Below are 26,247 nucleotides of genomic sequence, written 5' to 3' on the forward strand. Positions count from 1 at the left end.
CATGAGCAGAAGTGAAACTGATCCAGTTCATAGCGTTGAACCGATCATACAGTGAAACTGTGAGTTTGAGCTGAAAATCAGATTTGCATTGGCAGCTTTAGTGATTCTGATCGTCTCAGAATAGAGCAGCTCCGTCTCCAGAGACCATGTTCAAACCCCAAGAGCTTCAGTTCACATTTACTGCTAAATGCAAATGTTTTAAACTATTACAACCAATCAAAAGCAGCTGAAAGAAAATTTTCATTTTCATTTCATACTGACGAAGCACTTGCATGTAAATGCATTTATGTGCAGACTAAACACAGTGATCTGCTTGTGTTTACCAAGGATTTGTTGATCAAAAAGAGTGACGGTATTACTAACAAGAGTTGGTATAGCAATAACAAATGAATGATTCACTAAATATGCTTTTTACTGTGTTATTGTGAATATTTTTTATTTTATGTTATTATTTTTTCTATCCCAGAGTTGCAGAATCTGGCATCAAGGTGAGAAAAGGGAAAAAAAAAAGAGTGCACAGGAAGCAAAGGAAGCGATGTCAGGAGCCGACAAGAGCTGTGGAAACTGACAAACCTGGACAGGGCAGCGGCATGACTGGGTTTGAGACAAAGAAAGGTGCAAAATTATTCAGAAGGAACCAACAGGGGCTGAAAATTCATGAGTCGGCTGGACGGCACAGGTGTATAAACTCTAAAACAATACCGGTTTCAAATGCGGTTTTTGCAGTCATGCCATAAAAGTATAATTTTGGATTCTAACCTTTCAGTGAACAGTTAATTTCAGGAGCCGACAAGAGCTGTGGAAACTGACAAACCTGGACAGGGCAGCGGCATGACTGGGTTCGAGACAAAGAAAGGTGCAAAATTATTCAGAAGGAACCAACAGGGGCTGAAAATTCATGAGTCGGCTGGACGGCACAGGTGTATAAACTCTAAAACAATACCGGTTTCAAATGCGGTTTTTGCAGTCATGCCATAAAAGTATAATTTTGGATTCTAACCTTTCAGTGAACAGTTAATAAAAGAACAATTGTTTCTACTGTAAGTGTGGAGAACATTTAAAAAAATGTAAGGAACCTTCTTCCTCTATAAAGAACATTTTGTGGGATGGAAAGGATCAAAAGATGCTAAAGGTTGTTCATGGAACCATTGATTCCAATAAAAACCTTTATTTTTAAGAGTGTAAATTAATTCTAGAATTCTAGAATGATTATATATATGCATGATGCATTTTTTAAATCAAATTTGTGAACCTGAAAATGCATGATTACAAATAGGCATTAGCAGAAAAACAGATGAACAGTAATTTCAAAAATAAAGTGATGATATGAGGTTTTACAGTGTAAAATAAAATACAAGCCACAGTATTACTTGTCTCCCCCTCTACCTCATTCCTCTTTCTTGAGTATTAAGCAAGAGGACTGTCTTCCCACCCAGAAACCTGGCAGAATGTTCTCCTTTATGGGATTTTTAAACCTGCGAAGAAGTTTGACTTCTTTTTTCTTTGAATCTTCCTCTGTCTCCACGGTGTAGAAGCAGAGCAGACCCGCGGGCTGATCCACATACACCCCTATAGTGCAGCACTGAGGCACGTCTGCCACCCTGCTGCTGGTTCCTTTATGCCAGGCTTCATAACAGGATCTGGCCCAACCCAGACCCCATGACTCCTCGTTCTCCCCGAGGCCACAGGGACCGTCGCCTGCCTTCCTCCCAGCACCCTCACATGCTGCTCCTATAACCACCCAGCCAGAGTACAGCACCTCCCAATAACAGCGCGACGCCCAGACAGACTCCTTACACAGCACCTGACCACACACACACACAGAGGAATGCGCGTTATTATTTTGGAAATAATGCATGAGAGAGATGAAGGTAGAAACTATCTGGTATGTGTGTTTTTATGCATTCTCAAATGCTGAATCGGCCACAAATCAAAACATATGGCTTCCCGATATGTTTTGTTCATTTTATATATTTTGATGATAGTTGACATTGTATCATCTCACTTAGCTGAAAGACCCTCACTAAATTAATGCACTGTAAATTATTATTGTTATTAATAATATTAAAATAGTAATTTACAATGCACTCATTTTGTGAAGGTTTTTCTATACTGGCAAGTAATAATAATAATAATATATTATTATTATTATTATTATTACTTACCAATAAAGAAAAACCTTCACATAATGAATTATTATTATTATTAGTAGTAGTAGTAGTAGTAGTAGTACATTTTATGGTTGTCGCTCACTATTTTAAAAGTTATTAAATGTTATTAGTTTAAAATTATAAATGTTAATAAGAAAAAAAATTGCAATGCATTCATTTTGTGAAAGTTTTATTATGCTGTAAGTAATAATAATATTGATAAGTAATTATTATTATTATTATTATTATTAATAATATTTTTGTATGCATTATTAGTACATTTATTATACATTATTAGTACATTAGTACATTTTTATGGTTGTTGCTCACTAAATTAAAAGTTATTAAATTATTAAATGATCAATTGATTTTCAGAAGTTATGCAAACATTATATAGCCTATATATATATATATATATATATATATATATATATGCTATATCTCAATTACTTTTGATGGCTGAAATCTGAAAATATTTCCAAATATGTCAATTCATATGGAAAAAAATATGCTTCATCACATAGGCATAAGTAGTAAAACAAGTACTGTAAGTTAATTAAGTAAAATTTGTGCTGGACAAATTATTAATTAAAAAACAATGCACTGTGAATTATAATTATTTTATTATTAACAACAATCAACAGTTCAGAGTCTTTCACAGAGGTCTTTCTGCTAAGTAAGGTGTTTGTGTGTGTGTGTGTGTGTGTGTGTGTGTGTACCTCTGAGGGCTGTGGTCAAATCTCTCTGGCCTGTCCAGGTAAGGACACACCTCATCTGTCATGCGGGACACTTTAGCCCCGCCCTCGGTCAGCCACAGCACTTTATTGGCAGTTCGTTCGTCCAATGAGATATTGAGCCAGTCTAAGAGGAAAGGAACAGGTAAGTTTACTGATTTAACTAGAGTTTGATTGTCTGTGAGTGTGACACATTTGAGCAGCTCCTCTCGGGACGTCGGCTCTGGGATGTTCGGCTCATAAATTGGAAGTTTTTCTGAAGATATGAGAAATATCAGTTTAGATTTAGATTTCGGCATAACGTTAATAATACTTATCATTATCATGCAGACAGAGGTTTAGTTCATCATACCAACAGGAGTATTTCCGGCTTTCATTTTCCTTCCTGGAAGAAATAAGAAATCAGTAGTTTAATACAGGCCTATATTCTTTCTATTATCTGTTTGTTGTTAGAATGACAAAATGTTTAAATGGTAAATTTTTGGCTGATCTTCCTCATCGCAGCGCAGCGTCAATGTCAAATTGATTGAACTAGCCAATTATGAAGGTAATGAAGGTAGAAAAAGATTTGCATACGCAGGGTAGGAGTTGTGGAAGTGTACATAAGACTGTAAGCGTAATAAGCGTAAATTTGCGCAAGAGCAGCTTTGTAAAGGTGTAAATCGTGTTTCAAGCGCAAGAAAAAAATATTTGCAGCATTTTACGGTTACTCGTAAGTGTAATTCATGTATTGTGAAACTGCAGCTTCATGCTAACGCAAAATAAATATGATCTGCATGCTTCTGACTTCCATTTTTCCGCGCTTACGCTTTTGGCACGTTTTTTTTGCCAAAAGACGGTCAAAAGCACTGCAAGCCTGTGAACAGTGATTTGCAAGCGAAAACAACAGTTTAAAGAACTGCAAAAGGTAGAAACTATTTTGGAAATAATGCATGAGAGAGATGAAGGTAGAAACTATCTGGTATGTGTGTTTTTATGCATTCTCAAATGCTGAATCGGCCACAAATCAAAACATATGGCTTCCCGATATGTTTTGTTCATTTTATATATTTTGATGATAGTTGACATTGTATCATCTCACTTAGCTGAAAGACCCTCACTAAATTAATGCACTGTAAATTATTATTGTTATTAATAATATTAAAATAGTAATTTACAATGCACTCATTTTGTGAAGGTTTTTCTATACTGGCAAGTAATAATAATAATAATATATTATTATTATTATTATTATTACTTACCAATAAAGAAAAACCTTCACATAATGAATTATTATTATTATTAGTAGTAGTAGTAGTAGTAGTAGTACATTTTATGGTTGTCGCTCACTATTTTAAAAGTTATTAAATGTTATTAGTTTAAAATTATAAATGTTAATAAGAAAAAAAATTGCAATGCATTCATTTTGTGAAAGTTTTATTATGCTGTAAGTAATAATAATATTGATAAGTAATTATTATTATTATTATTATTATTAATAATATTTTTGTATGCATTATTAGTACATTTATTATACATTATTAGTACATTAGTACATTTTTATGGTTGTTGCTCACTAAATTAAAAGTTATTAAATTATTAAATGATCAATTGATTTTCAGAAGTTATGCAAACATTATATAGCCTATATATATATATATATATATATATATATATATATGCTATATCTCAATTACTTTTGATGGCTGAAATCTGAAAATATTTCCAAATATGTCAATTCATATGGAAAAAAATATGCTTCATCACATAGGCATAAGTAGTAAAACAAGTACTGTAAGTTAATTAAGTAAAATTTGTGCTGGACAAATTATTAATTAAAAAACAATGCACTGTGAATTATAATTATTTTATTATTAACAACAATCAACAGTTCAGAGTCTTTCACAGAGGTCTTTCTGCTAAGTAAGGTGTTTGTGTGTGTGTGTGTGTGTGTGTGTGTGTTTACCTGAGGGCTGTGGTCAAATCTCTCTGGCCTGTCCAGGTAAGGACACACCTCATCTGTCATGCGGGACACTTTAGCCCCGCCCTCGGTCAGCCACAGCACTTTATTGGCAGTTCGTTCGTCCAATGAGATATTGAGCCAGTCTAAGAGGAAAGGAACAGGTATGTTTACTGATTTAACTAGAGTTTGATTGTCTGTGAGTGTGACTCACATTTGAGCAGCTCCTCTCGGGACGTCGGCTCTGGGATGTTCGGCTCATAAATTGGAAGTTTTTCTGAAGATATGAGAAATATCAGTTTAGATTTAGATTTCGGCATAACGTTAATAATACTTATCATTATCATGCAGACAGAGGTTTAGTTCATCATACCAACAGGAGTATTTCCGGCTTTCATTTTCCTTCCTGGAAGAAATAAGAAATCAGTAGTTTAATACAGGCCTATATTCTTTCTATTATCTGTTTGTTGTTAGAATGACAAAATGTTTAAATGGTAAATTTTTGGCTGATCTTCCTCATCGCAGCGCAGCGTCAATGTCAAATTGATTGAACTAGCCAATTATGAAGGTAGAATGACGTCAAAAAGATTTGCATACGCAGGGTAGGAGTTGTGGAAGTGTACATAAGACTGTAAGCGTAAATTAAATTTGCATGCGCAAGAGAAGCTTTGTAAAGGTGTAAATCGTGTTTCAAGCGCAAGAAAAAATTATTTGCAGCATTTTACTGTTACTCGTAAGTGTAATTCATGTATTGTGAAACTGCAGCTTCATGCTAACGCAAAATAAATATGATCTGCATGCTTCTGACTTCCATGCGGAAACATGGAAGTCAGAAGCATGCAGATCATATTTATTTTGCGTTAGCATGAAGCTGCAGTTTCACAATACATGAATTACACTTACGAGTAACAGTAAAATGCTGCAAATAATTTTTTCTTGCGCTTGAAACACGATTTACACCTTTACAAAGCTTCTCTTGCGCATGCAAATTTAATTTACGCTTACAGTCTTATGTACACTTCCACAACTCTTACCCTGTGTATGCAAATCTTTTTGACGTCATTCTACCTTCATAAGTCTGTGTCTCTCTGATACGAGTCTATAGTTAAGCCATTGAGGACACATCTCTGGCAACCGTTTCAGACATGTGGCAATGTACTGTGTGTATGAGTGTGTGTGAATGTGACCCAATAGCAGTGTGAAATGATTTATAACACTTGTTCAGACTTCTGATAATGTGGCAACCTGATATACAGTACAGTCGAACAATACACCCGACCCCAAAACTGATGCATATGCATTTGGATAATTAACATCATGCTTCAGTTTAATTATCCAGCATGTTATTGTACTCCCTGTTGCATTGACATTCTTGACACATTTGCTATAATTAAATGGCATGCATTGATTTGATAATGAATAAGTGTGACATAATGTCCTCATGCATGCCTTTGAAACTGTTCCTTGTTACTTAGATTTATTGTGAACCAGAAGAGTCACTGATGATACTCTATTATACATTTTATACATAAACTATTATACTATTATATTTTTTGTAGAAATTGCTAGTATTTCACAAATAATGACAAAGAAATTAAACGTGATAATTGCATTGCATTAAACATGACATTTTGAAGCGTGAAACTAGAAAGACTGAAGTAGTATTTTCTCTTAAAACTTACACTCCAGCAATCTTTGTTTTATTTACAGCTTTGTAGTTTTTAATATTTTCGATAAGATTTTACTTTCCTATTTTCTATTTTAATTTGATTAAGTTTTAGTTTTTAGTGTTAGTTTATAGTTGCTTTAGTACTTACACTTCATGAAAATTAGAAATATTGGCAACTAACTGAAATAAAATAGTTTTTTTTAATGGTTTTAGTTTTAGTGAATGATATTATCCCGGTTTCAGACTGAATTGAGTTGCTTTGGTAATATTTAATATTTAATATTTTAATTATTTACTATCTGTACTAATACAGTTAGTGTTACTGTATGGAGCTTAGTTTTTTAGTAGGCTACATTTGTTTTTTCTCTATGATGCCTATAATTTTACAGCTAAATAATGTAACAATAACACAAAAACAAAAAAAATTATACATTTAAAATGTTTGTATAAAATAGATCCTGTACATTACAACCTCGTTTGACTACAGAAGAAACTTTCTGAGATTTATTTCTGGGTTAGTTCTTAATTATGATAGTAATGCTTTACCTGTCTTCTTGATTTGAGGCGCCATAATTCTTGTGCTTGAAGGCATTTTGATGATTGAGTTTGAGTTTGTCTGTATGTAATGTGTCTGGATATGGACCGCGTCGTGTGTAAGGTGCAGCAGCTCTTTTATAGCCGACATATAGTGCGGAGAGATGGGCACATGGCCACTAGAAACCGTAAGGAGGGCGTTTCCAATGTCACACTTTGGCCAAATATAGGGAACACATCAGAAACACAAATGCACAGACAGACACATCACTGGAGTGATGTAACGGACCACAAATTGGGTCAAATGACACACACACACACACACACACACAGAGATACCTGCAGATGTAAATGGAGGCTGCCATCAAGGTTATTATAGTTAAATAACACTATAAAAACAATTTTATTACTTCAAATAAAATAAAGTTGAAAATGTAAAATAGAAATAAAATAGATTTTAAAAATAGATAGATTAAATAGATTTTTTTTTACATTTTATTTAATAAAAATATGAACCACATTTCCACTTTAAAATGACTAAAACTAAGACAGAAATAAAATGAAAAACTATATACATACATTTGAAAATACATATATTAAACACACAAGAAAATGACTGAAACTTTAAAAGTAAGCAAAAATTTAAATTAAATCAAAATTAATAAAAGCTGTAATATCTAAATGATACTAAAATAACACTGTTTGACACAAAATCTACATAAAATAAAGAATGTAATAATATAAATAACTTAAATGATTATCAATATGTTAATTAGTAAAGATTTCCAAACCTACCTAACCCTAAAATCATTTTGTTTTGCATAGGAAAAAAAAACTTATGAACCACAGTTCCAATTAATGTAATAAAATAACAGAAATAAAAACGTATAAAAACTATAGACATAGTTTTAAAAAGCTTAAAAATTGCAAACACTAAAATGAAAAAGAAAACTATCAAAATATAAAAAATAGTAATACCAAAATAGTAATAAAAGCTATAATAGTATGTGAAATGTTTAATAAATTATATAATCATTTAATTAAATAAACTCTAAAATATTTAATTTTTAATATGCTTATTAGTATAGATTTCCAAACCCAACCCTAAAGTTTTATTTATCTATCTATTTATGTATTTATTGCTTGCTTTATATTTTGACTTGGTTAATGTGGTTTTTATCATGGTGAGGACTGTCCATTCATGTTTTGTACTAAGCTAACAATATTTTCTATCCTCTAAACCTAACCTTCACAGAATCCTTTGTTTTTTCCATAAGATGTTATTAGTCTATTTTCATTGTGTGGATTGTTGCCCACCTGAGGAAACAAATCACTGAAGTAGGGCTGCACGATTATGACAACAATCATAATTGTCGATTATTCCCTTGGCATTGTAATTGTGATTATTAATTACGATTATCACAATTTACATTGAATGATGTTTATACCATTGTTTGATGCAACTGCATGCCGTATTTTTATATGAAAATAAACAAGCTGAAAACACTCTAACTGAAAAACCTTTAGTGCTTTCCTATTGTATTAAGCCTCAAATGTCAAATATACATCGGATTGGTTTCTTCTTTAAATGATAAAAAAGTAAAAATATGAATGGTATTATAATGTTATACTAAAACTAAAACAATGGAAAAACCCTTAAGATAACATGTAGAAAGAAAAAACATATCTTAAGCGTGCAGAATAACATAAGCGGACTTTGAATGATTACGTAATTGTGGCATCCATAATTGTAATTGCGATTAGAAATTAGATTAATTGTGCAGCCCTAAAGCAGATTATCATAATAATCACAATAAGCGTGCAAAATTTCACAATGGGCCTTGTTCACTGAAGCTCATGTTTGTGTGTATGTGAATGTTTCTAATGACAAAGTGACATTGAGAAAGTAACGTGGAGTAAAGAAAACAAAGGAGTGTGTGTGTGTGTGTAATGCAGCTGGCACAACTGTGTGTTACATTTCAGAATTGACAGATTAAATTCCACAGACTAATTCCACTCAAACACTTTTATAAGATACTGTATATGATCCAGAGATTAGCAGGTCTAAAATACATGCATGCACCGCACAGAATGCATGTGATGTCTCCTCTGAAACTTTAACCGCCTGCAGAGCACTTATCCTTCACAAAGCATCCTAATGTAAACTAGTCAACATCCGTGGATGGCGACAGTAAATCGTGGATAGTAAAAATTGTAAATAAACCCAGCCAATAATATCAATATTGAACACACTGGAGCTCTAACTTTTTTTTTTTTTTTACTTGTGTCATTGTAAGTTTACTATAATGGAATGATTGTGCTGTCTTTTATATATAAAAATATATATAAATAATAATATAATAATCAAAAGTATTAATCTAATTATGAATATAATAATCAAAATTAGATTTTATATATATATATATATATATATATATATATATGCACAATTAAATTAAATTATTCTATATTTAAATTATATATATAATTATTATAAATTATTATTTTTATAATTAATAATTATTTTCAAAATTATTTATAAATGACAAATATTTATAAATTGTAAATTTGTATTTAAAATTTGTAATAATTTATTTACAAGCACAGTTTAACTGCCACATATATCAAATATATACATGTTTTTACATACATGCTACTCATTCTTATTTATTTATTTCTTTTTGGTAACTAGTGCAGTTACTGTAAATACTTTTTCCAAAAGCTAGTTTGACTGTTAATGTCTTTTAATGATGAGTGACTTGTATTTCATATATTATTACTGGTCACTTTGCAGTGTGTTCACCTTTGATCTACTGACATGATAGTGATGCTCCTGCTGACGAGACGCCAGGGTTTTCCTCTCTCGTTCAGAGGACGGGAGGGAAACACGTTTACGATGTTTATGACAGTCGGGATCATCAAACCGAGCTGTTCTCCTTCCGTTTTTAGTGTGTTACAGATAAACAGACTGTTTCTGCAGCTCTGACCATTTCTACTAAATTCTCTAAATTTGCGTTTCCATCCTTCTAGATTAGCTTCTTTTCTTTATTTAATTGTCAGCTCGGGATTTATTTGTGATTAATGTCTTTATGTATCATTCTTCACTCATATAACAAAATTACACAGATATTCTTTATGTATTCAAACCCATTTTATTAACCAGGGTCTTTGCTGCTGACCTTCGATGTTCGAATTCAGCCGTACTAATAAACAAACATAAAATTATTTAGGAAAAACATAAAATTATTTCCTTTTCTTTCTTTCTTTTTTTTGTGGGGGGTGGGGGTGGGGGGTCGAGGTTTCATGATTGCGCCAGACTGCCAGTCTTTTTTAAAAAATATAAATACGCAGAACTTCACAAGTAGACAGAAGTGAGATGCAGTACAATGTGTGTGTGTGTGTGTGTTTGGTATGTATATTTATGTCATTGAGCTGTCATTACTGAAACAGAATACCCATCTGACAGCACATAAATCCTTCATGCATGTGTCTGGTGTGTGTTTCTCTCAGTGTGTGTGTGTGTGTGTGTGTGTGTGTAAATGTGTTGAAAAGCCAGTGTGATACACTGTCTCAAAGCTAAAATGACCTTCTCTAACCTACTTGTGTGTGTGTGTGTGTGTGTGTGTGTGTGTGTGTGTGTGTGTGTGTATATACAGTAGTGACAGATAATGCTGATCTTCATGTAAGACTTATCAACTCATAAATACAGTATTGCTCCAAATAAAAGACAGTGTTTTTTTTTTTTTCCTGGAAATGCATCTAAAAAAATAGGGTCATATTATGTTCAGGGTCTACACTTTAACATGTCAATTAATCACCTGCAATTATAGGTGGCTCCCAGGGCCGGCCCTAGCCAATTTACTGCCCTATGTAAGATTTAACCTGGTGCCCCTTGCCTCACATTAACATTAGTGAATATTAACTAACTTGAACTAACAATGAACAATACATTTGTAACAGTATTTATTATTGTTGTTAGTGTTAGTTATTGACAATTAACCTTATTTTAAATTGTTTCCAGTGAAACTATAAAAATATAGGTACTGCCTAAGTCACTTTATAAATTAAACACAATTAAACATCAAGAATAATTACAACTGGTATTCCTGCACAAAACTGTATTCATTTGAACACTTCCCTAGTATACAGTAGGCTACTGTTTAATCTTCAAAATAAATTTGAAAAGTGTTCGATTTCCAGTAGATGGCAGCAATGTACTACTAGCCCATTCTAATGTTATCACCATGAATTGAACTGGGAACGTACTTCTTTAAAGTGAATTTTACTAGTTTAATAAGCCCAGTTATAAACAAACATTACTAAATTAGCCAGTTCAAATTAAAAATACCATAAATCCCCAAATACTACACAACTATAGCATACAAATATTATTAAAATGTGTTGTCATGTTACACAAAAAAATGACACTTATGTTACACAAAATCTCAGATCTCTGGATCTGCAGACATTGTTATTACCCTATTTTAAACTTTTAGACTATAGGCTTTCTAGACTAAGCCAACAAAAAATTTTGTTCACAAATTTTTACCTCATCTAGAGCCCTTAAATGCATACCTCGGGTCTTTAGCGACCCGGGACATCATTCTCTACCCTCTCCCTCCTTCATTTTTGAAAGTTAGACATCAACTTTCTTAGTATTCCTCAATCTATTCATTATAAACAATATAACAAGAAAAAATAATAAAATATAAAAGAATGCCTGTTTTCTTCCCTTTTTTTGTAAAAAATGTATAGGGTCGCTAGAGACCCAATGTAGGCTATGTAAATGTGTAAGTGTATTTTTCCTGCGCAATCTGATGACTCAATAAGTGCAATGCATTTTTATTCCTCGAGGTGGCACTGTTTGATACACAATGACAACCTGATGTTTCACTCATAATTACCGCAGTCATAAAACAAAAGAATATCATCAGCAAAAATTGAACTGGTTTGAATGGAGATATTTGTGCAATTAAAAGGAAGAGTAGTGGTTAGTCTCTTAATGGCCTGTTTAGACAAGCCCTCCATTAAACAAACAAAAAAAGCCCTGCAAATTAATAAAAGATGAAATATTATGTAGACACTTCATATTTTATAGTATTTGATGATGTTAATTGCTTTTAATATACTGTATTATACCTTCAATAAAATATTTTCAGTGGGTTTGTAAAAGCTGTTTTTATGCATGTTTAGCATGAGTTTTTGTTGTATTTACACTGTTTTGTTTTGTTTTACCAGGTGTTTCGAGCGCTTCGAATCAGTGAATCATTTTACGAAACAATTGGTTCAGTTGATTCGAATCTTCGAGTTTCTCAACTAGTGGGAACTTACCAATAAATTATGTAACTGGTACTTGCTGATTTATTTACATTATATAGGAAAATACTTTTTAATAATATACATTTAAATGCGCTGTTTATATCCAGTGTTTTGTTTACTGGACAAAGTGTGGGCTCAAAATAGAGTAACAATTGATTTGAACATGACAATGTATAGGATTAACTGTGAAATACTAGGCCTTCCTAAAAGCTGGGACAGCCAAAGTATAAATCATGTCATTAAATGCATGTGCCAAGAGAAAATCAAAAACAAGATCACTATGTTCAGAATGAGACGCTGGCTGAATACTGTACGCTGCACTGCCTCCTATGGTTTAAAAACAGTATGTGCAACCACAGACATTATCCCACGACAAATGTGTGGAGTGAGTACTAGCTAGGTATCTTATGCATGCAGGCATTCACATGCCATATGTATTATATTCCGTATACTGCAAGAATAATAGTAGTAATATGGTAGCATGCTATTCCTAAAAAAAAAAAAAAACCTAGCATTAGGGCTGCATGATTAATGTTTAAAGTTAATAAAAACCGAAATGTTGACATAATGTGATTAGTAAATTAGCAAAATTAGCAAAGGCTGCAATTTAATTAAAAGAGTAAATGCACTGCATGTTTCAGAGTGAGGCGTGGCACTGTCTGTGTTCTTTTACACACAAGCAGCACATTATCTGCTAATTAAGACAGTATTGGATATTAGTACTGTAATTTTACAGTTTATGTAAAATTAATGTAAAATTATTATTATTATCAAAACTTTATTTTATATTTTTATTTAATAATAATAATTCACAATAATAAGGTTGTTATTGTACATTTTATAATACTATACTAATATAGTTTTTTTATTTTGTAAATTGATATATTTATTTAATAATAATACTATTTAATATTAATAACAAATATAATCATCATCATTATTATTATTAAAATATATAAAAATACTTTTATTTTTCAGTGAAATATTATAATAGTAATATTTCTTAATTTGTTTTGATTTAGCCATTTTTATATTTTTATTTAGTAATAAGAATATTGAATTATTATTCATTTTTAATTATTATTGTTATTATTATTATTATTAAATAAAAATATTCAAATCACTAAATAATGATAATAATCATTTATTATTATTATATTTTATAACTATATTGATATATAATCATTTTATTGCTTTCGCTTCTTTTTTTCCCCAGAAAAATTGCAATAAAATTTTTACCCCAAATCATGCAGCCCACTAGCAGAAACTCTCAAGCACTTTATATCCAAGAAAACACATTAATCTGAATCATTAGACCCATCGACAGTGCTATGGATGTGATGCTTTGCTTGCAGTATATGAAGTGTTTGAAGCAATAGATCTTGCCCTCGCTAATGTATAGCTGTGCCAGTCTAAATGAGGTCAATCTCTAGCACATGGCTAGCGTGCTTGTGTTCGGTGTAATGCAGTGACACCTGCCTTTGAAATCAGGTGCTGAGCGGAGAGCATGTGAGAGAGAGAGAGAGAGTCAAGGACACAAGCATCACCTGCTCCACAGCTTCACACACGTCAGTAATAGAGTCAGACACAAACACAACTTACACTTCAGCTTCTCTAAACCTAAAACATTAAGGCAGCATGAACACTTTAAACTGAAACCAGTTTTTGTCCCATCTGGCATTTCAAAATGGTAAATAAAAAGGCCATTAAAGGTCATTGGCTATTAAAAAAGATTATAATTTAAAATTCTATTTTAAGAACACAAATATATTTTGCCCTCCACATATTTATTTCAATCCAAAAATACATGCACATATGAAGAAAAACGTTATTTATAACAGTGTGAGCATAACACATTTAAATATGCATTTTATATGTTGTAGTTAAAAAAAAACATTATTTATATTAAAATATTATAAATCTAGTTTTGATCTCTATAGGCTATTCCATATAGGTTAATTTCACGTTTGCTTTTTTTAAACCAAATCAGTCCAATTGCATGTCGAAATAAATTCAAATTACATTTTTTTTCAACTGCTTACACACAAAATCTTTACTTGTCTCACAATTTCTGAAAGCTGACACTCAAACAGCAGAAGCACACACCAAATCTGCAAAACCATACACTAATAATCAGCCTTTGACTCAGTTTTCAATTTCATAAAACACTTTTTGCAAAGCACAACACACAATTCTCTATGTAGCACACAAAAACCTAACAGGAATTAATATAATGGCAAAGGTGTTTGCAAATGTTTGCTTTTGAGATATGCTTGTGATATTTTGAATGCAGTGCTGCATTTTGTGTGTGCAATTCTTGGATTTGTGTGTAAAGTTTTGTAAAAAAGAAGCAAAGTTTTGAAAATGTGTGTAAGCAGTTGAAAAAAAAAACGGTAAAGTCACCGGAGGCTGCAGGGGCACGTTAAGATAACCAAAGGCCCCTGGGCTACAGCATTACAGTATCTTCTTTTTTTAAGCTTCCTAACAATTATTTGTCAAATTTCGTTTTTTGTCTTGTTAATATGCCAGTTAACATTCACAACACTGTTCTGCGTAAAATGTGAATATAAGAGAATATGCAAATTCACTCTTTGCCACAAGGTGGCGCTTGTGGAACAGCAGAATTATATAGCCATTACATAAAGTAAACACTACGTTATTACGGGCATTATACGGAGGTAATATGAAAGGAAAATGCCATCAAAACTTTCCTGGCATTTTAAAAGTTTACAGGTATGATTTAAACACTAAAAATAACACAAAATATTACTTATTCATCATCAGTAGATCAAAGCAACAAGCTACTACAACCAGGGCGTCGCTGAAAATGAGTGTGCGAGTTTGTTTAAAGAACGCTGATGTCACTGCTGCAAACTCCCATATAAATAATTATTCAAAAAATATAATTTCCCTTCAGTCAGTGGGCACCCTTTCCAGTGTAGGCCCCTAGGCTTCAGCCCCTTGAAGCCCGTGCATTAATGCGCCCCTGGGAGGCTGTGACTTACGTTTTATTTGCCATAAAAATAGCACATTTTTAAGTGTGTGTGTGTGTGTGTGTGTGTGTGTGTGTGTACATGTGAATGTTTAGTCATTCGTAAATGTCCAATTGTAGGTGCATCTGATTGCCTTATAGTATGCATCATCATTCAGGTGTAAATGCAGGTGTAAATTTGAGCTTTAATTATCACTGCCACGATAAACGTTTAGACTGTCCCGCTGTTTGGCGATGATGTGCATGGACCGAAAGTGGCCAAAACTTGCCGTTTGTTCACATATCTTCGATTCTCTTCTTGTTAAATGTGTTTTAAATAACAGTGGTTTGAAACGGATGATAAAATGACAGGCTTGTGAGGCAGTTCTAGGGATGTGTCGCACTCCGCGCCAGTCACGTGACTGAAATCTATGATTTGCATAATGTTTAATATTGTCCTGTGCAAAAAAAAAAACAACTGATACACTGACCCCTAGTGAAAGATGTATATTATTGCAGGAGTACAAGTGCAAGGAGAGAGAAAAAAAAAAACATTTTAAATCCAATGAACGAAGAAAAAAAAACCTAGACCCAAAACGCTGATGTTTACTCTAAAATATGTTCTCTGAATATTTAATATCCACATGAACTGCCCCACACTTCTATGAAGGTAAGATTTGTTCTTCTGGATTTCAGAATGAGATCTTATTTACGTTCTCCGCACTTATTGTTTTATAAATATATGTCCGTGGATTCAAATGCGAAGAATAAACATTTGACCCCGACGTGATTTGAACACGCAACCTTCTGATCTGGAGTCAGACGCGCTACCGTTGCGCCACGAGGTCTGTGCTGCATTTTCTGGAATTATCCTATAGAACTTAATTCTGCTGCGCTTGTCTATTAATAGCACTGCGTGTCAGGTTCAAACCTCGTCTTTTTCAGGCTGATGTGGAAGTGAAGCTGGTGCGTTTATTGTGCTGCAGCGCTATCTAGTGATCTGCACATTAATGTTCAAACTTTGTAAATAAAATGAAGTAATATGTATTTAATAATATAATGATATTTTATGGTGAAAATGTCTACATTTTATATTAATGGCTACATTCTACATGTCATTTTGGCATTGTAAAACATTTTTTTCAATGGAATAAACATGTAATCTTGTTCTGTCAAAGATCAACCACCGTTTCAATATTTGAATGCTAGAATTCTTATAGAATAGTGTAATTATTGTTATTATTCTGTAGGCCTACTGCCAACATGTGACTGAATTTCATAATCATACTCGGAATATAATATGTGCTATTAATTTTAGTACTTAATAAGCTTGGAGAGTAAAGATGAAAATGTTGACCCCGACGTGATTTGAACACGCTACCTTCTGATCTGGAGTCAGACGCGCTACCGTTGCGCCACGACGTCCTCCGACTCACAGCGGGATTTAGAGCTTTTGATTAACCCAGCTTCTTCAGGACTTTCGGTGGAAGCGTCTTATGATGACAATTGCGATATCGATTTAAAATGCGCTAAACAAGTTTTGATGTGCTTGTTTGGACTGAAGGGCTGCAAATTTTTATTATGTAACAATATGGCATAATAATAATAACAGTAACATTAATAATAAGAATGGTTATTATTATCTATTGCGCGTGCGCGTGCGCGTGTGCGTGTGTGTGTGTGTGTAAGATGAAATGTCACACAAATATTAAAGAGAATATTGAAGTAAAAAATACAAGGTAACAAAAAAACACTAATAGAATGTCTGCATTAATTCATAAACTGCTGTCTATGAAATTAGAAAGCAAAACAAAGGAGCCAAACATTCAAACATGTTTAAAATATAATTACAACCATGAAATTATTTATCAAACACAACACATAAGTTGAAAAATGTTAAATAAATAAATAGAAACATAATTGGTCATAAATGCATAAATATCTGATTTGTATGTATATTATGATTTTAAAATGCCTATAATGTTTTATACACAAAATCATGTTTTTAATAAATTTTGACATTTTAAAACATTTTCCAATAGAAAAAAACAATGTAGCAATCACAAAACACTTCAGATAAATAATATAAGCACAGTCAGTCTTTAATATTATTGTAATGAGAAACAACATTAATCAAATTCATGATAAAATGAAGAACAAATGAACACTGACATTTACTAATTGCATGTTGATGTAATCTAAGTCAATAATGTAAATGAAATGAATAAAAATAACCACAGGTCACATGTTGCAACTCAATAGGATTGTCAGTCAGATGCACATGGTGTGTACAAGCCAACCGAACGACAGTGATGTCCATTAGACAGATACTTCAGATTGTGTCTCTTCACTCCTGCAGCGATCCCCGATACACACGCCAGATATGGGATGAGACTCTATTAATAAAATCAGCATGAGCCTGGCAATATGAGTGGAGTATCAAACTCCCGGGGACTATACAGGAATGAAGCCGCAAAAGCCAAAATAGTCGTTAAAGATCAGTTGATTAGGATGTAAAGTAAGTATCTGTGTCCAGAAAGACCAGATTCATGAGAGACTGAAGGAGTTTGCTGTGAACTGATGGAGGAATGTTTAGAAAACCTGTCTGCCAACAGTCAGTGTTTGGGCACACATCATTTCAAATAAATGTTACAAATAAAAACATATATTTTTAAAAATAATTTCATAATAATATAGTAATATAACTTAGATATTAATAATAATAAACAAATTATTTTTAATGGTTATTATTATCTATTTTTATTTAGTAATAATTAATAATAATAAAAATAATCGTATATTTTTTATTTAATAATAATAATAACATAAAATAATATATTTTCTTTGTGCAGATTTTTTCACCCTTGTCCGAGAGATTAAATATTAAACTGTAAAAATCCATAATTAAATAAATAATTAAAAAAAAACTTTTAAGAGTTAAATAGGCATATACAATAGGCTTTTTATTGTGGAAAATATTTTGTATCACATTGTAAAAAATATGATTTACATCATGACCAAGAATCTTGCAACTAACAAACTTTGTGTGTGTGCGTGTATGTGTGTGTGTGTGTGTGTGTGTGTGTGTGTGTGTGTGTGTGAAGATCAGTTGATTAGGATGTAAAGTAAGTATCTGTGTCCAGAAAGACCAGATTCATGAGAGACTGAAGGAGTTTGCTGTGAACTGATGGAGGAATGTTTAGAAAACCTGTCTGCCAACAGTCAGTGTTTGGGCACACATCATTTCAAATAAATGTTACAAATAAAAACATATATTTTTAAAAATAATTTCATAATAATATAGTAATATAACTTAGATATTAATAATAATAAACAAATTATTTTTAATTAACTAATAATTAATAAAAAAAACTAATTGAATATTATAATACATTTTTAACAAATATTTATTTTTAATAAATAATAATATTTTAAATTAAAACAATGTTTTCAAAAACACTTTTTAAATATACAGTATACTGATAAATATTATACATTGTATTATATTACTTTTAAAAAATATATATTTAATATATGAAGGGAAGCATTTATAAATAAATGATGATAAATATTAATATTATAAATTATGGTAAATATGTATATATTATATATTTAAAATAAATGTTAAAAATAAAAATATATATTTTAATAAAGTTTTAATAAATAATTAACATGTTAAATATAAATATTTGAACATTCTAATGTTTTTTTTTTTTTCATTTGCAAACACTTTTACACCAAATACATTTAAATATGATGATATATTCTTAGATTTAATATATCTCAAATAATATATTTTTAGTAATTTTAAATAAATATTTAAAAACATTTAACATATTTTAAAAAATTATGTTTGGCAAACATTTTTAAATTATATTTTAAATACACAGTATATCAACACATTATACAGTATATTATATTAATATTTATTAATAATATATACACACATACATATATCCTCCTGAGTACCAGAAAAAAGCTTTGTGGATTTAGTATTTTTTTAATGTCATTACATTATTTAGAGCATAAGAAAAAATGAAAAAATAACATTTTTGAAAAATTATATTTTATTCATATGTTATGCTATGTCCTCTGTAGAGGACACCAGGACTCAGTTTTTCTTAAAAAAAAAAAATTATAATAATAATAAAATGACATTAATAGACATGAAAAGGCAAAAAAGGGGGGATCACCAATCAATTTTTAGGATGATTCTCAACTATGTTATAAAATATCTAACAAAATTATTTGATATACCATTTTGCTTTATGCAATATGTGTATAAAAATTCCCATAAACTGGTTTTCCCATTAAACACAATGTATCTATACACTGTAATTTGAGCATGTTGCATGCTCAGCATGCTGAAAAAAAGAAGTGTAATAATGGGAGTAATACTTTGCCAGATTTTCGTAATAATATCTAATATTTCATAAGAATATTTATATATAATTTATTTTCCTATTCAATTGTTTTGTCTCCCAAAATATATAATAGACATGCTTTTAGTCCTGGTGTCCTCGGCAGTGGACATGTATGAAATTATGTCCTGTTTCATAACAGGAAGTCATATTTTAATTTGAAACCCCATAACATTTTCCTGAGACGTTGATTTATGACAAACAATTTGAAAATGAATAATATTTAAATTATACATGATTACAAAATATTATCATATTTCCATAAGGATGTACAATTTTATCACTAAATTAATGTCAACCAATGTCAAGACCAAGGAGAGGGAGTGGTCATGGTGAAACTGCCAAACACCAGGTATCTATGGAAAGCCCTGAATGTGCTCTGCACAGGACATCCAGACTTACAGCTGACACACGTGAGCTCTCAGAGAAATTCACTAACATATAACGCCCACTACAGAGACAAAAACTCCATAGCTGGGTCTGGATATATTAATATATATTTAAATATGTATAAATAAATGTAAATATTATGATATATTTATATGTATATATTTAAAATATATTTTAAAAATAAAACATTTTTAACATGTATTTTTATAAGTATTTAAAAACATTTATATATATATATATATATAAACAAATTTCAAGTAAATACTAAAATCACTGTTAAATTAAAACATTATTTTATATATTACACAGTATATTATGTTACTATTATTTAGTAAATATTTAAATATGAATGGGTATGTGTGTGTAAGCGAGTGTGTACAAATGCTTGAGCAACCACCCCACAAAATCAGCAAATAATCACAAAAAAATAACACAAACTCAGCAGATAAACATATACATTACATATACAAATAAAGAAACATTGATGTGATGTGCTCGTGAGAAAGGGTGTTGAAAGAGCGGCATCACGGCATTCTGTTTAGCTGGTGTAAGACTCTCTGTAAAATAACAACACCTTAACACGTCTGTCAGCAAACACTCGTGTCGCGTCCCTCATCTCCATCTCTCCAAACTTTCTTCTCAGACTTGGAGAATCCAGGAGGGTTTCGAGTGTCAGTGCTTCTCTCTTCTCTCCCCATGGTTTGTCTCCCTCCCTCCCTCCCGCTCTCTCCTTGCTTGGTGGGTAATTTGAGTTCCCTGAACGCTTTGAATAACCCAGGGACTGTGAAATAAAAAGCAAAAAAAGTGACGCAAGCTGTCAGTCGAAGGAAGACAAGCAAGACGCAGCCACAGCCATGCCCGAGCCCACAGAAGGTATACATCTCTCCATTTCCTTCAGCTTTTTTCAGTACTTATGCTACTTCTACTATTTATTAACTAGCAGTAGTAGTAACTAGTATGTTTAGTAGTGCCAGTATTGTTGGTGACAGTAACAGAAAGTCTACAAAGCATGACAAGACTAGAAATGATTCTAAAAGTTTGATTGTTTTGCATTATTAGATCTGCATATTGAGCTTTTGTTTATTTATCAACTGTTATTGTTTATTTGCATTGTCAGAATCACTCATCAGTGAGTTGTTTTAAACAAAACTGAGATTCGCTGATTCGTAATTGTTACTCTTTTTCTTTGATATATGACATATCATTATTTGGCTGAGATACAACTATCTGAAAATCTGGAATCTGAGGGTGCAAAAAAAAAATCTAAATATTGAGAAAATCACCTTTAAAGTTGTCCAAATGAAGTTCTTAGCAATGCATATTACTAATCAAAAATTAAGTTTTGATATATTTACAGTAGGAAATTTACTAAATATCTTCATGGAACATGATCTTTACTTAATATCCTAATGATTTTTGGCATAAAAGAAAAATTTATAATTTTGACCTATACAATGTATTGTTGGCTATTGCTACAAATATACCCCAGCGACTTAAGACTGCTTTTGTGCTCCAGGGTCATATTTGTCATTGCTTCTACGATTTATTTACAGTATTTTCATGCGCTTTCTTTAGTTTGCAAACTTTACGAGGTCTCTAAACACGTGCAAACTCCCCAAACACCTCAAAATAACATTAGAATTAATAGAAGGATGAAAGCTGAGGAGGAGGAGAGGTGTCATGAATGAGGAAGGGTCAGTGTGAAGAGAAAGAGCGGAGCAGATGTGTCAAGGCAGAAAGATAAAGTTGCACAGATGGCAAAATGAGAAGCTTCCCGAGCAAAGCTGAAATAGTATCACACACACCAGTGACGGCTTCTGCTCTGAAATAATGAATGAAGCCAACAAAACCTGTATGAGACTAAAGCTGTGCAGTTTCTCAGCACTATAGCACTATATTAATAATCTGACATGTTTTATTAGTATGCATAGCATAACCCTCATCTGCATGGCACAGATATAGATAGATAGATATATCTTAATTTTGTTATTATTATTATTATTATTTTTTTTTTACTTTTTACTTTATCAAACTTTTCACCATGCCAATAAAGTCGCTTAGATAGATAGATAGATACACTATATGGACAAAAGTATTGGGAAACCTCCTTCTAATGAACAGGTTTGACTAAAGTAATATATACCCATGAGTACAAATCTTAATGTTAAAGCATATAATGCTATTCTAGGGAATTGTGTGCTTCTAATTTTATAGCAACCGTTTGGACAGGACCCTTGTCTATTCTAGCCTCTGTGTATAAGGCAAGGTTCAAAAAGAAGTGATTGATTGAGTCAGTGTGAAAGAACTTGACTGGTCTGCAGAAAATCCCAGCTGAACACCTCTGGTGTGACTTTAAATGCAGACCTTGAGCCGGACATTTTTATTTCCATCTCTGTTGCAACAGTTTTGGAAGTGTCTAAAATGACTGTACCCATATGTACAAGTCACTGGTGTTTAGTAATGAGTTTTTGGCTCATACAATATTTTGTCAATATAGATAGATAGATAGATGGATGGATGGACGGATGGATAGATAGATAGATAGATAGATAGGTCATGTATATATGTAAAGTAACTTCATTTCATAAAAATGTGAATGTAAATAATGTCGACTGTCTGTCTGCAGTCTAAACTATCCATTAACAGTTCACTATAAAGCTAAATTGGCGCTCATAAAATTTTATGCTCTGTCAGACAGACGGTGATTTGCAGGTATACGGTCATGAAATATATTTCTTCCTCCTGTCATAGCAGTTTATCTTGTTTATCCATCCTGTTCTACTGAGTGTGTAAGACAAGAAACCGTGTGACAGTGTGAGAACGGGACGAGATGAAGCGCATACAGTGAACATGTCCGGCGCTCATCTACTGGTCTTAGCACAGTTCCACACTGACCAACGGCTTACAGATCATTCACACCACAAGCCTGAGAATGCCTCCATCGAGTGTGTCACATGAAACTTTAAAAGCTTAATGTGCACTCAAAAAATAGTTAGGCCTAAATTTAAAATGTATTTGAATTGCATATACAATTTCCGTCTATTTGGATTGCACAGTTTTAACATAACTAATAATTAGTTAATTAAATAGTCATATTTTCAAAAATTTGAATATATTTTCAAAATGCATGTTTAGATTCAGTTCATTGTGAAAACAATACAGTTTATTCAGTTAAAAAGTATGAATATGGTTCAAATGTGGAACAAGTGATATTTTAGGGAAGTTTATTCTGTCAAGGGATTGTTTGACAGAAAGTGTTTTGTTTGACGGGAAGTTTTTATCTCATAATTCAGATTTTTTTGCTCGCAATTCTGAAAACTGTGAGATATAAATTCAGAATTAATTGCGAGATTAAACTCAGAATTGTGAGAAAATTCAGAATTGCAAGATATAAACTCAGAATTGTGAGATATTAACTCAGAATTGCGATATAAGTCAGAATTGTGAGATATAAATTCAGAATTTTGAGATATTAACTCAGAATTGCGATATAAGTCCGAATTGCGAGATGTAAATTCAGAATTGCAAGAAATAAATTCAGAATTGCAAGATATAAACTCAGAATTGCGAGATATAAATTCAGAATTGGAAGATATAAATTCAGAATTGTGAGGGAAAAGTCAGAATTGCGAGATATAAACTTAGAATTGCGAGATATAAATTCAGAATTGCGAGATATAAATTCAGAATTTTGAGATATTAACACAGAATTGCGATATAAGTCCGAATTGCGAGATGTAAATTCAGAATGGCAAGAAATAAATTCAGAATTACGAGATATAAATTCAGAATTGCAAGATATAAATTCAGAATTGCAAGGTATAAACTCAGAATTTTGAGATATTAACTCAGAATTGCGATATAAGTCCGAATTGCGAGATATAAATTCAGAATGGCAAGAAATAAATTCAGAATTACGAGATATAAATTCAGAATTGCAAGATATTAAGTCAGAATTGCAAGATATAAACTAAGAATTTTGAGATATTAACTCAAAATTGTGATATATAAAGAAATCATTGATGTATGATAAACCCTACATATTTGTCAAATGATTTTAAGATACTGGAAAAGACAATGCCTAATTTAAGACGAGCAGAATCTGAAACCTCGAGCCACTTTGGTGGAAACACATTTTATCTGCACTTTCATTTAGAGCGAGTGTGTAAGTCCCTACTAGGATCCAATTAACGGTTCAGATGCTAATAAAAGCGATCCTCGAGACCTTCACTAAATCCAAACCTACGGCCACATGACAGACTAGGCTGTATATCATATGCCACAAAACCTAAACACATTTTGAAGAAGATCTAGGATCGTTGACCTGCTCGTCCCTTTCACACTCCACAGTAAGATATAAATATCTCCTGATGACCTTTGCCATTTCTATTTTCACCTCACCATCCGGTCTGTAAATCAGTTTATTGGACAACTTTATTCATCGTGGATTGAGTAAAAAGCAGGGCAAAAACAAGAGAAGTCAGCCGTTCGGAGAGATATTACTGTACTGCAGGAAAAATAGCAATAGTAAATCACATCATCTTTTCCCGTGGCAAATCAATCCCTCGGACTGTTTCATTTCTCAGTTTAACCTTTGCTACCTCTCCCCACCGTTTGAATGAACGGCAGTAAATCCGATCAGCAGCCTGTCAGGAGCGTTCATTTACACACTGTCGCTCTTATAAGGGTTCTTCCAGATGCTGTTGTCCGATATGGTAATGCCACAGAAGCCCTGGGGAGAGACGAGCTCTAAAAATACCAGCATATGCTGATAATGGCCACTTCAGTTTCACAGACTTTACTAGTGTGAAAGAACACTCTGGAGAGCTGGTTTAATAGTGTTTGCCACCATGCAAAGTTAGAAGAACCTCAAGCTTCTATTTAAAGCTGCACTTATAGTTTTCTAATTAAATAAAGTTGTAGACATAAAGACATGAATAGCGTTTTTAAAATGTTTTTCACATGAGATCATAATGAGCTTATTTAAAGCTGATTTATTTGAAATGGACCAAACATATTGAGATCTTATCTCCTGTTATTGGACACTTTTGCTCATGAAATAAATTATGATTATAGATTATGATCAATGTTGAAAACAGTTGTGCTGCACAATATTTTTGGGTAAACTGTGATACATTTTATTTTTCAGAATTCTTTGATGAATAGAAAGTTCAAAAGAACAGCATTTATTTTATAATCATTTTGACATTATCAGTTTTGATCAATTTAATGCATCCTTGCCAAATAAAAGTATACATTTCTTTTAAAAAATAAAACTTTTACTGACTTTTCAGCGGTATATATATATATATATATATATATGTATGAAACCATTCAAGATTTTCAATGCAGTCTCTGGCAAAAACGCTCTGGGTTGCTAATTTACAAATAAAGAAAATGCACAGAAAAACATGCACGTAATGCATGCTTGAAACATCTGCCAACAGCCTATGGCTGAGATACTGTATCAATCCAGTTATTTATTATGACCCTGCAGCTGCCAGAACATTATATTACCAACAACAATCTGCCTTACAGGTCAAAAGTCCGTGACATAAAGAACCACCTCATAAGCACTTTGTACTAAAGATTATTTATGTCACAAACAGCACTGAATGAGTGCAAATAAAACAATGCAACATATACTGTAATAAAATGCAACTATGTAATAGCTATGATAGCAAAATCAATAGGATTACAAACTTTTAAAAGGACGGAGCATGTCTAATCAGTCCTATTTTTGCCATAAATTGCTTAATTAGAAGCTAGTCTCAATATTAATCAATTAAATTAGTAATTACATTCCCCTGGAGTGACCCGGGATCAAGTGCTTTGCTCAGGGGCACAATGCTGACAGACTTGTCAGACCTTTAGCCACTACACCGCATCAGTCATTTACGTGCACAAATATAGACAGTCGCCTCGGCACGGGTCTCATTACGTGCTGCATTATCGGCCACCCAGATTCACTGATTTGGTAAAGTGTGACCGGGTGCTTTATAACATAATCTGCATTATATCTGAATTGCCTGAGTGATAGATGGAGGTTTAGCAGCTCTGTCGGGAGCCGCCGGTTGTATACGTGTGTGTGTGTGTGTGTGTGTGTGTGTGTGTGTGTGT

At 32.3% G+C, this 26,247-nt stretch overlaps 2 protein-coding genes, 1 long non-coding RNA gene and 2 other non-coding genes across 8 annotated transcripts in view; 1 reads left to right on the plus strand and 4 right to left on the minus strand.

Annotated features, from left to right (window-relative positions):
* Positions 1-697: 697 nt before the first annotated feature.
* Positions 698-7,340, minus strand: LOC107667136 (tripartite motif-containing protein 16-like). 2 transcript variants are annotated; one of them, XR_001631758.1, is made up of 6 exons: positions 7,039-7,340; positions 5,197-5,229; positions 5,038-5,100; positions 4,830-4,969; positions 1,001-1,804; positions 698-759 (listed from the first exon to the last, which is right to left on the minus strand). XR_001631758.1 is itself a non-coding variant. In XM_016458736.1 (5 exons), the coding sequence occupies exons 1-5, from the start codon at positions 7,175-7,177 to the stop codon at positions 1,388-1,390; spliced, it is 792 nt and encodes a 263-aa protein (XP_016314222.1). In that variant the 5' UTR covers positions 7,178-7,340; the 3' UTR covers positions 964-1,387. The 2 variants fall into 2 exon arrangements, 1 of the variants encoding a protein (XP_016314222.1); XM_016458736.1 differs by lacking the exon at positions 698-759 and having other exon boundaries at positions 964-1,804.
* On the minus strand, positions 2,889-3,373 carry LOC107667157 (uncharacterized). The gene is made up of 3 exons (XR_001631759.1): positions 3,237-3,373; positions 3,078-3,140; positions 2,889-3,011 (listed from the first exon to the last, which is right to left on the minus strand). It is a non-coding gene; the product is annotated as an uncharacterized LOC107667157 (long non-coding RNA).
* An 8,752-nt stretch (positions 7,341-16,092) lies between the features above and the next one.
* trnaw-cca (transfer RNA tryptophan (anticodon CCA)) lies at positions 16,093-16,164 on the minus strand. The gene has a single exon. It is a non-coding gene; the product is annotated as a tRNA-Trp (tRNA).
* Positions 16,165-16,669: 505 nt separating this feature from the next.
* Positions 16,670-16,741, minus strand: trnaw-cca (transfer RNA tryptophan (anticodon CCA)). Its single transcript has one exon. It is a non-coding gene; the product is annotated as a tRNA-Trp (tRNA).
* Positions 16,742-20,908: 4,167 nt separating this feature from the next.
* Positions 20,909-26,247, plus strand: part of mybpc2b (myosin binding protein Cb) — a 32,396-nt gene continuing 27,057 nt past the window's right edge. For 2 of the 3 annotated variants that reach the window (XR_001631757.1, XM_016458704.1), the window contains exon 1: positions 20,909-21,000. Coding sequence is in view for 2 of the 3 variants with exons in the window: in XM_016458704.1 (XP_016314190.1) it covers positions 20,982-21,000 (19 nt within the window). In the remaining variant the exon portion in view is untranslated. The remainder of the gene's footprint in view (positions 21,001-26,247) is intronic. The other variant, XM_016458703.1, reaches the window with a different exon arrangement.

Source organism: Sinocyclocheilus anshuiensis, unplaced genomic scaffold (assembly GCF_001515605.1).
Source record: "Sinocyclocheilus anshuiensis isolate Anshui unplaced genomic scaffold, SAMN03320099.WGS_v1.1 scaffold415, whole genome shotgun sequence".
NCBI classification, from domain to species: domain Eukaryota; kingdom Metazoa; phylum Chordata; class Actinopteri; order Cypriniformes; family Cyprinidae; genus Sinocyclocheilus; species Sinocyclocheilus anshuiensis.

Coding starts and splice junctions, on each gene's coding strand:
- LOC107667136 (XM_016458736.1), bottom strand. CDS start 7,177: ATGTCGGCTATAAAAGAGCTGCTGCACCTTACACACGACGCGGTCCAT. Junction 5,101..5,196: donor AGCCGGAAATACTCCTGTTG/GTATGATGAACT, acceptor TCATATCTTCAG/AAAAACTTCCAATTTATGAG. Junction 1,805..4,829: donor GATTTGACCACAGCCCTCAG/GTAAACACACAC, acceptor GTGTGTGGTCAG/GTGCTGTGTAAGGAGTCTGT.